The sequence below is a fragment of the Dermacentor albipictus genome, chromosome 8 (genome assembly GCF_038994185.2).
Source record: "Dermacentor albipictus isolate Rhodes 1998 colony chromosome 8, USDA_Dalb.pri_finalv2, whole genome shotgun sequence".
In the NCBI taxonomy this organism is placed as follows: domain Eukaryota; kingdom Metazoa; phylum Arthropoda; class Arachnida; order Ixodida; family Ixodidae; genus Dermacentor; species Dermacentor albipictus.
In genome coordinates this window covers 40,293,620-40,307,234 of record NC_091828.1, presented here as the reverse complement: position 1 = coordinate 40,307,234, position 13,615 = coordinate 40,293,620, and the positions used below count along the sequence as shown (strand labels likewise).

General features: G+C 44.1%; 1 protein-coding gene across 2 annotated transcripts; it reads right to left on the bottom strand.

The window, feature by feature from the left end:
• On the bottom strand, nt 1-1,719 carry LOC135915228 (uncharacterized). Of its 2 annotated transcripts, XM_070522797.1 has the most exons (3): nt 1,636-1,719; nt 1,150-1,496; nt 1-827 (listed from the first exon to the last, which is right to left on the bottom strand). In XM_070522797.1, the coding sequence occupies exons 2-3, from the start codon at nt 1,486-1,488 to the stop codon at nt 48-50; spliced, it is 1,119 nt and encodes a 372-aa protein (XP_070378898.1). In that variant the 5' UTR covers nt 1,489-1,496; nt 1,636-1,719; the 3' UTR covers nt 1-47. The 2 variants fall into 2 exon arrangements, with proteins under 2 accessions (XP_070378898.1, XP_065304321.2); XM_065448249.2 differs by lacking the exon at nt 1,636-1,719 and having other exon boundaries at nt 1,150-1,505.
• Between the last annotated feature and the right edge of the window lie 11,896 nt (nt 1,720-13,615).

Below are 13,615 nucleotides of genomic sequence, written 5' to 3'. Positions count from 1 at the left end.
AAGCTATACACGTGATAGAAGAGGAGCAACTCCGGGTCCGCTGCACTCTAAAGCATGTGGATATGGGATTCACCGAGCTGGGCCAGGTACTTGGGATCCATCCGGCAAGCCGAATAGCGAGACCGACAGGAACGCCCGCTGCGACCGACACGCGACGCCTCCTTGTAGGGTGCCACGGGTGACAACGCTGAGGGCTTGGCGTCATCAAAGAAGCCGATGACCTTGCGACCGTAGACGCCGAAGTGTTGCGGATCTGCGGCCATGGAGCAAACCATCAGCGCCACGCAGCGCCCTTCGTCGTTGGCTTCAATAAACCTAAAGTAACGGCCCATCACGCTAGCGTCGACGGAACGGACTGGACGGCTGTGGTTGACGGGCGCCCACACGGTGGTCACGTTCTGCTCGAGCTGAGCGTTCTTGTACAAAGCTCGCGGCTGGACGGGGGAGGCTGGAGTCGGCTCGGGATTGGAACCCAGCTGGACGTCAGCGGCGGGACCACCGCCATGACCGACGCGGAAACCGCCCTGAAGGTAGCCGCTTGCGTACTTCGGACCGCCAAGAATCGCGGCGGACTTGCTGCCAAGGTTATTGATCTTTCTGGTCAGCAGGTCAACCTTGGACTGCAGGACGTCGGGAACAGCAATTTCCGACATGACAATCTTGGGGACGATCAGGTTTGGCACCACAATCCTTGGCAGCTTAGGAACAGCGATCTTAGGGAAAGCTGCAGGCACCACAATCTTGGGCACGACAACCTTGGGCATCGGCGGCAGTGTATGAAGGCGTATCGCGGGCTTCGTCACGCTGGGCAGCCACTCAACTTTGACCTGAAGTAAAGCAAATTAACAAAGTTGAAGCACATGTTGTATGAACAACTGCAGTAACAACCGAGAAAAGAGACAGATACGAAAAAGAGATCGAACCATGCGAATACTACGAATTTTACCATACTATTAAATATAGCTTGGTTAACTTTGTAATTGAGAGCAGACTCGGATGTGAGTTAGAAAAGTATTCTCATAAGCATTGGAACACGTAGTAAATTTGAAATTATTAAATACATTAAAACTTCTCAAGACTCATGCTCCAAAACACTAACAAGTATGTAGAAGGACTAGCACAAATTCTAGCAGTGAAAGAATTACTAACCTCATTTTCTACATGGACTGGATTCGGAGCAGCCGTAATGGACGCGACGCTCCTAAGAGCGCCCCGGACCAAATCGTCTTCAACTGCCGCTGCAGGAGCGTCTCCGTAGCGCTCAAGATGAGAGTCGTAGGAGATGGTGGCCCTGAAGGAACGGTTACCGGTAATCATGGCGAGCGCCTTGGTAGCCAGAGACAGCTTGTAGGCGACCAGCGTCTGCGCTGCATCCTTGGCCAGGTTACTAGCCCACACGTACGGTGCCAAGGCGAGGCCCAGCTTGGCTTCGCAGACTGGGCAGAGTACGAGGCCGAAGACCAGGCAGAAGACTCTGGAGATCTTCATGGCTGCAACTGCAGAGACGTCTGAAGATTTGCTGGCTCCGGGCTCACCTTTTAACCAGTCTGCTACGCGTTCATTGGTTCGCATGTCTGCATGACGTTGCGGCAAAATGAGGCTTCTGATTCGCCGTTTCGATAGTCCCCTCCTTACCTGCCCTTCTCACACTTTGCTCTGTTCCTCTCACCTTCGCTCTTTTAAAATCCCTTTCCCAGACCGATAACGCGCCTACCTTCCTTTTTTTGCAATGCGCTTGTTTTCCGCGGCTTTCTTCTTCTCACGTGGCCAGGTAAAAAAAGGAAGCCCTTGGCTTGGTGGCAGTAGTGTTTTACGAAAAGGCAGTTCTTACGAAAGGAAAAGAAAGTAGGGGGAAATTTCGCACTCCCACTTACCTCCTTTTTCTCTCATTCTTTTCCATGCTGAGCCATGCTTCCTCACGGGCAGCAGAAATATACAAAGAAATGATATACTAAGACAGTAGACGAAGTAAAATATGTGTATAATGGTAGCCTCGGTGATATTTTTTTAGTTGAACACTACCATAGGAACGAGGAAGGGCAGTGGGACCGCGCTTTTTGTATATTTATCCCAACCCACAGATATGAAATCCCCAACTTTCTCCGCGTTAGATAACACAAATCACTAATGTAATCACGGAATCACTGGTTATTCATCAGCACCAGTTGTCTCACCAGTTCCTGCGATTGCTCATATGTTGCGATCTAAAATATGTGACACGGGTGCACAAGTCTATTGACTGTAATCGCAGTTCACATCGCCACGCAGAATTTAGTGCGCAGAGTAGTTTAGCTTCGTCCCTGCAGCCAAGTCAAAGACATTGTGTCGTGGAAGCTAGTGATTCCATAGCTTTGATTTATTTTTTCGTCAATACAATGAAGCACCTGTGTTTGGCTCTCAAAGTTTGCCATGTGTTGATCGCATGTCCAGATCGGTCACGGCAAACTGTATTGCAGGTATTATGAGGTGCGATGCGCGCATTTCACCCGATCTTATTCTGTCTACTTCAGCGAGGATAGAATCCATGAGTTGAGCAGCGCTACGCCATAAGCTAGCAGAGCCTGAAGGAACGCGGTTCAAATCAGGCATAACTTATTGTCGTTGTAGTGATGCGGCATGTTCTAAATTATAAAAGGATATGGTACTATTATTTCGCCCAATTTAATCAACTATATAGACAAAATTGTCAATACTGCAAACACTGCAGCATGTCGCTTCGATATCAGGAAGCTAGCATACGCTGTCTGTTTTTCTTTCTTTCAGGAACAACTGAAGTCGTAAATAAAAAAATAAGATGTTCGTTCGGTTATGACGTGAACCGCCATGATGATCGTACATTTGTGCAAGAAAATTTCTAAAGAGATGGAAAAGCGCGTTGTGACCGCACCTTGTTCTTAAGACTCGTTTATTAATTACTGAAACCTAGATTGTATCTTTATTTGCAAACTTCAGTGTATGTCAGTTTGTGTTTTAATATTTACATACATTATTCGATAAATCGATTTCTCTTGATGGAAAATCCACTTAATGTGTAGTTTTTTTTTCTATATTGACTGTTAGGTAGGTTTATTAAATTATCTTTATTACGGAAAAGCATTTTCGACGTCTCATGCTGTCGTTTATACATCAGCGAACAAGATTTTTTGTTTCTAGATAGGCCAAGTTTCCTTCAGGCTAAATCCCAGCATCTTAACATTGCGCTGTAGCATCTATATACTCCGAACCACTTTAACCACATATTTTAGAAATTATTAATGAGTCGTTACGCTCAGGGTGCTATTTGGAGCGTTTACACATGTGTGAAGCATATTAAAGAAAGTGATGAAGGGCGATCCGTACTAGAACAAGAACTCAAGGACTGGGTAATTTGCCAAACTTTGAAGCTTCGGGACCCGCTATAACATACTAAAACTGGTGTTTCGAACAGCCCATGTGCGAGTTATTCTCGCACGCCAACTGCAAGATTTCGCCCCATTAGTTCCGAGAAACCACGTTTTCCCTCGAGAGCTTTGTCGAAGCTTCATTATCTACTTTCCTTGAGTAGCCCCCCCCCCACACACACACATTCCATCCGAACTGGAACACACGATAATTGCGGACGCTTCTCTGTGTGCTCGGAAACGCAGCAGTGGCTCTAAGCGCGCACTCCTCGAGGCTGTCTTCGCATACCGCGAAATAGTCATGCATGCCTAATCTGGTGCCAGGGAGGTTGAAATGGGAGGGGTAGTGCGAGAAGGTGATAAGGAAGGTGAAAACTGCGGCTCTTTGTGCAAACGCGTGGACAAAACAGAGGCTTGGTTGGAAGCTTCAAGTCCTAGACTGGCATCGAGCAAAGGCGCGCTGGTCACACAAACATTTCAGGAAGCTGGAAACCTACTTGACCGTGCCCTACTCTCTCTCAGATCACAGGAAGGCTTTTGTAAAGAGCAATTTCAAATTCACACCCCTCTGTACACTTCTCACGAAACGAACGTGCGTATAGACCGTTTCATCGGGCGAGGAGGATAGGGCGCGCGGAGAGTCTTTCCTCCTCTCTGGCTTGGCCGATCCGGCGCGGCGCTGCTTGAAAGTATTGCTGTCGCGTGCTGCGGAACGATTTTGAGAAGTTTGAGATGGTGCTTTGGGAAATTTACGCCATGTCCGTTCATATAAAGTCGTCAGGGAAGCCTTTCGGTGCATCGGTAACTAGAGTAGGCGGAAATGTCTTTAGGGGGCGCAAAAATGTGACGCGTTTTATCAGCCGCGGTGTACGCACATTATGAGTCGCGGTGTGTGCATGTGTTGTTAACTATTTAGCTTTTATCAGTTTTAATTCAACAAAGAAAACTGGTGTCTCTGTATTAGCAGCATGAAATGATAAATCTGCTCAATATCTGATCGCTTGGCGTAGGGAGTAAAACATAAAGCATAAGAGCACATGCTCGTGCGCGGCCAACCTTAGGATACCACGAAACATTTAAGCGGCAGGCGCAATCAAATATTTGTGATGCACCGGCATCGTTCTCGCGCATTTCAAGTCTAGTAGGCTTCAAATTACCATATGTCTACGGTAGCCTTCCTGCATGAGGCCGATGGCGCTGCTCAACACAACGATCACTGCGGTTGGTGAACCAGCACGGTACATATGTAAGCTGTGCGCTTCGGCATTGCATTTTTTGCCTGCATACAGCCATAATATATGAGGGATCACATAAAAAGAATGCGATGCCTATTTTTGAGGACAAAATTTCCGTAATATGTGTGTGTGTGTCGTAGAGAACGGAATGAACACAACCGAAAAAGCAATTCGGTATCATCCTCCTTCTCGAAAAAGCAAGAGAAAACGGGCTAACGCCGCAATAGGGTCTCGCATGGTCATGCCGCACAACGTTTATAAATGTATAACCGCTGATGCAGTATGCTTGGAGCATGCGGTGAATATAGAACAAATATATATATAATCCAGCACCTACCACTGCTTAGGACGCTCGCGCAGTTCGTAAACAGTCCCTTTGCTGGACAAGCGTAATTCAGACTGTCAGGTATGTTACTATCACTTGCCAAAACTATTTTATTCAGGGGTGGAAACCTCATCCATCGAACCAAGTAGTCACGCAATGTAACCTGCAGTGAACAGTTTGAACGCTTGTCAAAGTATAACATCACACCTCCTATCGTAGCAGAACGGTACCCACGCTCACGCTGTTACGATCGTCGGGTATGTTGCATGGCTCCTAAACCGCAGCTTAGAAATAGAATATAATACTGCAATAAGGTAACATTAGTGCCTGGAACATTCAGAAATACACAATTCATCTCCGAGGCTGATTGTAGACTCGGATATGCGCGCACACGTCGCGCTGCGTGTTCCGTCCACCTCAACGCCAGCAGAAATTCCGGCCATGACGCCTTAAACCACTTCAGCACGTCTCACAGAACCGTTTACCACGTAGAAGACGCACCTCATACTAAACAGACCACACGACCGCGAAAACAAATGCCAGAACCTGCCGCAGAGCGTATACCTGACATACGAAAGACCGCTTTCACCCAAGCTACTATGGCGCTGCTCATAGGCGGCACCACTGCGTTCACAATATGGCGGCGCCTACGAAAAAACGGTCTATATACGATTTCATTGCACCCACTGCCTCTGTGTGGCTAACCACACACGCTGTTTAGAAGGGGTCATTTTCAAACCACGAGGTGAAGCACGGTGTCGCTGATTGTGGTGGGAAAGGTTGCTCAAAATGTCGTAAATTATGTTTTCGTGAAAATGGCAACAGCCTGTACACACAGTAAAAAATGAAGAAAAAACAAAAATACAGGCCCCCGGAGACACTCAAGCGCACATGTTATCGCAAGAACTTGCAACAGCACATAACCTGTATAACAAATTCAATTAAGAAACACGATATATCATTGATAAGGCAAAGCATGCACCTGAAATAAAGGTGTGGAAACTTACAGCGAATTCTTTGGTGCACAGTACTGAAAAAAGTTTAGCCAATGAAACGCGTTATTCTATAACATAACCCAATAAAACGTTCATAATAACATTATTCAGCACTTTCAAATTAAATACTGTGGTTGCACGTGCCCAAAGCACAGTCTGAACCGAGCAAGGGACTAGGGTTAATTTGACTAGCTGAGGTTGTTAGACTTGCACCAAATGGAGGGTACATGTGCGATTTTGCGCCTTTACAATCTACAATGCAGTCTCGGGACGTTAAAGCAGGCAGTTTGTTGCAGTTTTCGCGCTAATTGGATGGCAGAACACATAAGCTTGTTGGGAGTAAAGTAATGAGCGTAGACGTAGAAAATATATACCGGTTTTCCCAACTATCATGCCCTAAGTTATAAAAATATGCAAATGCCATGTAGATGAACAGAACCTATATGGCGTTGTTAGCTGTGGCTTCGAGATACTGAGATAATTTTTTCATCCGAATGATTTACATATTTATTCCTAAATAAATAATCAACTTCCCAAATACTGAAATTAGACAAGTGTGAGTGAGAAAACCTGAGAGCAACACGAAAAACTCCAGATACAGCTTTCTCGTGCCCGATACATGCTTCATAAAAGTCTTGTTGTGAGCATGGATGAAGCCCGCGAATGCACGCAAAATGCCTCGAGCGCCCAGTAGCGTGGACATTGTGCCTGTATTCGCTCGCTTCTTTGAAGGTTGGTAAGACACTTTTATGTAGGACATACTGAGGGAAACAAGCCAGTGTCTGACATGAAAATTTTGTAAACAGATAGACTCGAATGTTGGGATATGTATGAGGCATACGTGTAACGATTGCTTGCTGTTGCTGTTATAGGTTACGGAAAAAACAAAATGGTGGCCTTAGAGCTGGAAGCTAACAGCTGCAACGGCCAAATGATCGAACCAATAATTATACAAAAAGGTACACTGCTGTCACTGCCAAGGACATCGGGTGGTAAACCGGAAGACAATAGTCATTTTATAGTGGATGACAAGCATAATAATAAGTAAATACCTTACAAGTAGCTCATGCGCATAACTAACGAATGTATCACTGTATTGTGCAGAGCGTGCGAATAGAAGGACTGCTGTGAACTTTTAGAGCGAATTTGCGTGGTTAGCTGCAAGCACTGACAATGTGTTCGTGAGACGCCATCATGCTCAGCCAGGCGATGACCACGTGCTCGATTCGACCACCGCGCATGTTTCTGTCATGCTGTCGGCCACCAGAGAACGGATTTGGCAAGCTTGGAGGTCAGCGACCTCTTACAATTCCTGTTCGCTCCGATAACTTCGCTACGCTGGAGCGCTATCTAACCAGAACATTCTCTTACGATGAATAAAAGAGAAAATAGTAGATTGGAAGACCTCGTTATTATGTGGTCTACGCGCAGCTATCGCTCAATGTTCCTACCGTAATTTACAGAAACAATCGAAAAGCTGACCTAATAGCTAGAAGATAACAGCGCCAACACGAAGGTGGTCGATCTCTTATTAATACAAAATGGTGCGCTATCACCGCTAATGATATGGCTTGTTAACTGGAATAAAAATATCATTTTCGAGTGCATGGAAACCGCAATAGACATCATATAGTTTACAAGTACCTCGAGCGCGCAGCGTACGAATAAATTGCTGTATAGCTCAATGCGATAACCTTGTTTGAAACATACAGGTTTCAGGTTACTATGCATGAATTTCTGGCAGAAAAGACTTTTCCCCTAAAAACTGTTCCTTACCCGCTTATTGAAATATCAACCTCCAAGAGGGGCAAAGGTCATCATGTGTGGTTTCGTGGTACGGTAGAAAAGAAATACTCCACTTGCTTCGCCATACTCTTGTGCTCTCTTTGGTCCAAGCAAGGGCAGTAATTTCTCAGGCGAGACTTTTTCGCATACGTCGTTACCAAAACAAATCAGTTTATTATTATTACGGTTAATTACAGCATATAAACTATACCGGTATATACAGTTATGACGCTGGGATGTAAATATCTCCTACGCGAATAATATTCAGCGAGGTACGCGCGGGCCTCACTTGTAGTGCGTTGTCGTTCAATATAATTATCTTTCGGAAATGATGGGCGATAATACAAGAGAGAGTCACGGTGTTGGACGATCAGATTTAGGTATCAACCATGGCATATGTCTTAATTTTCTGCGAATTTTCACAGGAGCAACAAAATCTGATCTATAATGTGCTTGCCATTTTAGCCTTCACTAGAGACCTGAGACCTCTAAGCATTACAAAAGAACCTGGCAATTTCCAGAGGGACAAAAAAAATTTACGAGAAATCTACTTTACACGATTGGGTTAAGTTTCCATGCCGGTGGTTGAGACACACGTTACTTTAACTCGACCTTTGTATATGAGAAGGCAACAAACAAAGACACCAAGAACAACATAGGGGACATTACTTGAACTTGCCAACTGAAATAAAGAAATGGAAAATAATGGATATGAAAATGGATTAAAAACTACTTGCCGCAGGTGGGGAACGATTCCACTTTTTCGCATTACGCTTTCGATACCGCATCGCACGCGTAATACGAAGACGTGGGCTCATTCCCCTCATGCTGCAAGTTCTTTTTTCATCCACATTCGTCGCTATTAATTGATTATTTATTAATTTTAATGAGTAAGTACAAGCAATTTCCCCTATGTTGTCCTTGGTGTCTTTGATTGTTGGCTTTGCATGATATGAATAGTAAATCTCGTGCCCCTCCATTAACCCCCTTTCTTCTCGTTTCGTATATGAAAGTAAGATATACCAGATTCCTACGGCTCTATTTGCGTCTCACCACGCCTTCCATAGTGTTTGCTCTTCAAAGTTTATTGTCGACCCATTTGTTTGGGAGTTCCCCAAACATGGGGAATTTCAACCATGAGCTTAACATTGGTGGGGTATTCCCTAATAGTTCCCCCACCATCATCTCGATATTAATGGGAAGTTGCTAGCGCTTGAAAACGCAGCATACACTCTCTTGTGTAAACATCCATGCTAGCTGTTCAGATATAACTGAAAATGAACATCTGCTTACTGCTCAAAGATGGCAAGGAAAAGAGGGGGAAGTCAAGAGCAATGTGAAAACTCTTTCTCCAAACGCTGGGTTGGACACGCCCTTGGGCTGTGGCTCCACGATCCCGACTATAGAAATTTAGAAATTACAGGATGGAGGAAAAGAGTTTACTTACGCTTTAGGATCACAGAAAGGCGTTTGGGAAGGGCGGCCTCGCCCTGCCATAGAATCAAAGACAGGCAGAGTGACTGTGCTTTTTGCATTTTTATCCGAGCCCATATATTGAGAGCCCCAACTTTTTTTCTCCGCGTGACATAGCACAAAGCCCTAATTTATTAAAGTCATCATTTCGATTGCTCATATGGTAAAATCTAAAATTTGTGACAAGCGTGCTCAGGTGTATTGAATGTGAGTGCTGTTAACATCGCCATGCAGTGTTATGGCGTGCAGGCTAGTTCAGCCACGTCACTATACCCAAGTCAAAGACACTGTGTCATGGAGGGAGCTAGTGATTGCGTGGCTTTAATTTATCGTTTCTTCAATACAATGAAGCTCCTGTGCTTGGCTCATCAAGTTTACCATGTGCTGTGCGTATATCGAGACCGGACACGTCAAAATGTATTGCACGTATCATAATGTGCGATGCGCGCATTTCAACCGTACGCTTCCAGCTCTACTTCAGCCAAGATAGATTCTACGATTCCGGAGTTGAGCAGCGCTACGTGATAAGCAAAAAGAGCCTGAATAAACATGGGTCAAATCAGGCATATTTTATTGTCTTTGTAGTGAAGCGAGATGATTTTCTCTGAAATAAAACAGAAAAATAGGTCGTCCCACGACTGTGCGCAATTTGAACAACTATATAGGGAAAATTGACAACACTGCAAACAATGCAGCCTGCCGCTTCGATATCAGGAAGTTAGTACACGCCATGTTTACTTTTTCTTTTAGAAACCCCTAAAGGAAATATCACCAAAAGAGGTGCGCATTCAGTTCGGACGTGAAGCGCCTTCATGATTGTTCATTCGAGGATGAAAAGTTTCTTAAAAGATGGAAGAACTCGTCATGATCACACCTTGTTGTAAAGACTGCAAAATAAATTACCTGAAGAGAAATGCCATCTTTATTTGCAAATATCCGAGTACGTGAGTTTGTTTTATTTATTTATGATGCATTATTCGATAAATCGATTTCTTTTGACTGAAATTCCGCCCAACGTGCGATTTTTCTATTTTTGTATTGACCGTTAGGTCCGTTTACGAAAGTAGCTTTATTGCGGAAAAAAACATATTTAACACCACATGCTATCGTCTCTAAATCGCCGAACAAGCTTTTTTGTTTCTAGAGAAGCAGTAAAGGCGGTATATACTCAAACACAATAAATGTAAAGAAACATAATTTCATTACGGCTAAATCACACCATCTAAAAATTGTGCTTTAGCTTGTATATACTCCGAAGCACTTACAACATATATTTTATTATTTTAGTAGTGTGTTGTCGAGATCAGTATGCTTTTTGCAAGGTTTACAAAGCGCGAAGTAACTAAGAAAAGTGATGAAGTGCAGTTCATATTAGTGTAAAAGAAGCAACTGAAGACTGGGTAACTTGCGAAACTTTGAAACTTCGGGCATTGCTATAAGGTGGTAAAATTAATGTTCTAACCAGGAAGCTTACAAGCTATTTTCGCGCCCTACCTGCAAGATTTCGGTACACGAGTTTTTACAAACCACGCTTTCTCTTGAGAGCTTAGTTGAAGCCTAGTTATCCCCCTTTCTTGAGTAGCACTCCCCTACCCCCCCTACCCCCCCCACGCACACACGCATCCCATCTGAAGTGGAATGGGAGGATATTTGCTGACACTTCTCTGCGTGCCCTAAACGCACCGGTGGCTCTTTTTGTAGCATTCCTCGAAGCATTCCTCGATTAGGCATGCCTAATCTGGTGCAAGGGAGGCTGAAACGAGAGGGGTAGTGCGACAAGGTGCTAAGCATGGCGAAAACTGCGGCTCTTTGTTCAAACGCGTGGTGAAGATAGAGACTAGGTTGGTAGCTCCACCTTCCAGACTGCTTTCGAGAAAAGCGAAGTTGTTCAAACAGAAATTCCAGGAACCTTGAAATGTATTTCTCCATGCCTTGTCCCTCATGCTTCATGTTCACACGCCTTTGAAGACTTGACAGGAAACGAACGTGGGTAAAGATGGGGTCAACGCACCCGCAGTTCCTGCGTCGCTAACCACGTGTGCTGTTTAGAAGCAGTCATTTTCTAACCACGTGGCGCAACCCGATGTCCTAGGTTGTGGGGCGAAAGGTTCTTAAAAAAATGTTGTAAATGATCTGTTCGAAAAAATGGCAGCAGCCTGTACACACACTCGAGAAAAGGAAAAAAAAACAGCAGGCTGCCCGGAAACACTGACGCGCTAATGTCGGAAGAACCTCTAGCAGCCAGAGAGCCTGTATAACAAATTCAAACTGTACACACGAAATATAATTGATAAGGCAATGGATCTGCCCGTGACAGAAAGATGTGGTAGCTTACAGCAAATTCTTCGCTGCACAGTACTTCAAAAAGATTAGGCAATGAAAGCCATTAGCAAATACCATAACCTAATGAAGCATTCGTTATAATATTATCCAGTATACTTCGAAATTAAATGCTGGGGTTGTAGGTGTCTAAAGCAGAATCCGAATTTGAAGTGCGCCGTAGTGGGGAACATGGAATAATTTTGAGCACCTACGGTACCTACACTTCCACCCAATGCAAGGTACATGCGCGATTTTGCATTTCAACCGCCCCCCGCCCCCCCCGCTCCCCCGGCGAAATTGTTGCAGCCGGATTTTTTTCACGCGACAACGTGTAGTAGCTATGCACGAGGCCATCACGATTTGGCGACGTTTAGTGTACGACCTTTTCTTCCGAGGTGATATTATCAGGCACATTTGCGGCTAAGTAATTGACAGCAAATTCCTTTGGGTGATTACAGAGTTGATGTATTTCGATTTACACCTATCATGCCTATCTAACACAGGGGTTCAGTCTCAGACAATAATTCGAGTTATAAAATAAACCAAATTTTGGTTGCCTTTACTGTGCAATGCTTGCGTGTAAATAATGCCTAGGTGGAAATGCCTAGCCCCTTTATAACATACAGTGCAGTTCCGGATCCGCATGCAGTTCCGGAAGCCGGCAGTTTATTGTAACTTTCGAGCTGATTGTATGGAATAAACCCTAAGCTTGCTGCGAATAAAGTAACACGTGCAGAGAGAGAAAATATGCACGGTCTATATGCGACTTCCACGTAGGTAGACAGAACTAAGATGGTGTTGTTTGCTGTGGCTTCTAGGAATTGAAATTATTTCTTTCCTGTCCTCCTAAATATAAATTTATTCCTAAATAAATAATCCACTTCTCAAATATTATAGTTAGATGAGGAGTGTGAATGAGAAAATCGTAGAGCTACATCAAAAACTCCCGCCGCAGCATTATGCTGCTCGATATATGCTACACCAAATTGTTTTTGCGAGCGTAAAAGAAGCCCGCGATTACATTTATTGTTATCAATGCTCCGCTCTAGAAGCCCTTGAAATTGGCCATCAGAAAGCTGCTATGGTATATTTATATTTAAAAAATTTCGGTCTACCAAAATTGCCTTTAACGTTTGTTTTGTATTATTGAGTTGATTTGATTTATAATTTTTCTGTGTTATTCAAACTGCAGAACGTTTAGCTATGTCACTGCGTTTTTTCCAGAGCTAAAGCGTGAAATCATTATAGGTTGTTATCACCTAAGTTATCACTCAGAAAATGCGGTTTGTATGGGCGAACATGCGTTTTCCGACAGCGTCGATAATGTTGGGTGGATGTTTTCCGCATGTTATGAAATTGTGCATGGCTGCAACATACTGGCACAAAACATTCAATTCTGTCTGGACATGTACAGTGCTCGAAAAATGATTTTGGAATGTGGATTAGAAGTTTCATACGCAAAACAGGCAATAACGAGTGGTGCAGGAAAGCGAAGCGCGCGCTTCATGCGTAGTTTGTTGCTCGTGCAAAACTGTTCGTTAGAGAAAATATTACAATCGTCAATGTTTTACATCATAAATACATTCGTCAAAATGAGATATTAGTACAAAGCATTGGCGAAATAGAGCCAGTGCACGCACTTTTATAACAAACAGCAAACAACGCTTTACGAAGCACATTTGCGAAATCACGCTCTGTCTCGTCATTTCCATGAGGGGCAAGCAGGTTCAAGTACACGAGATACTGAAACGTGTTGACAGTGCAATAGAGGCTGCAATTGTACACGTCCTTTCCGTATTTAATTTGGTAGTGGCTGTGAGTACAGCGCCAACTACGCAAGATATTACAACCGTTTTTCAATGTTGGGAAAGTACAGCGATTGCGAAACGACCAGAGCGAAGGAAATTCGCAGATGAAAAGACGCTTTCCACTGATGCTATACTAAAATGGCTGTCCTACAGCTGGATTCTTTTTTCTATGGGTGGCACTAGTTCCCCGAACAGATCAATTGAACGAGCGCGTACTGTACGTGAAGACCATACGTGCCCATTTAAATATTCATCGCGCAGAAGATATTTGCATCCAAGTGCCTTACCAACG

Excerpts from the sequence above, each read along its gene's own strand:
- LOC135915228 (XM_070522797.1), bottom strand. The coding sequence starts at position 1,488 with ATGAAGATCTCCAGAGTCTTCTGCCTGGTCTTCGGCCTCGTACTCTGC. Across the intron at positions 828-1,149 it reads CAGTCCATGTAGAAAATGAG|GTCAAAGTTGAGTGGCTGCC; the intron begins GTTAGTAATTCT and ends GCTTTACTTCAG.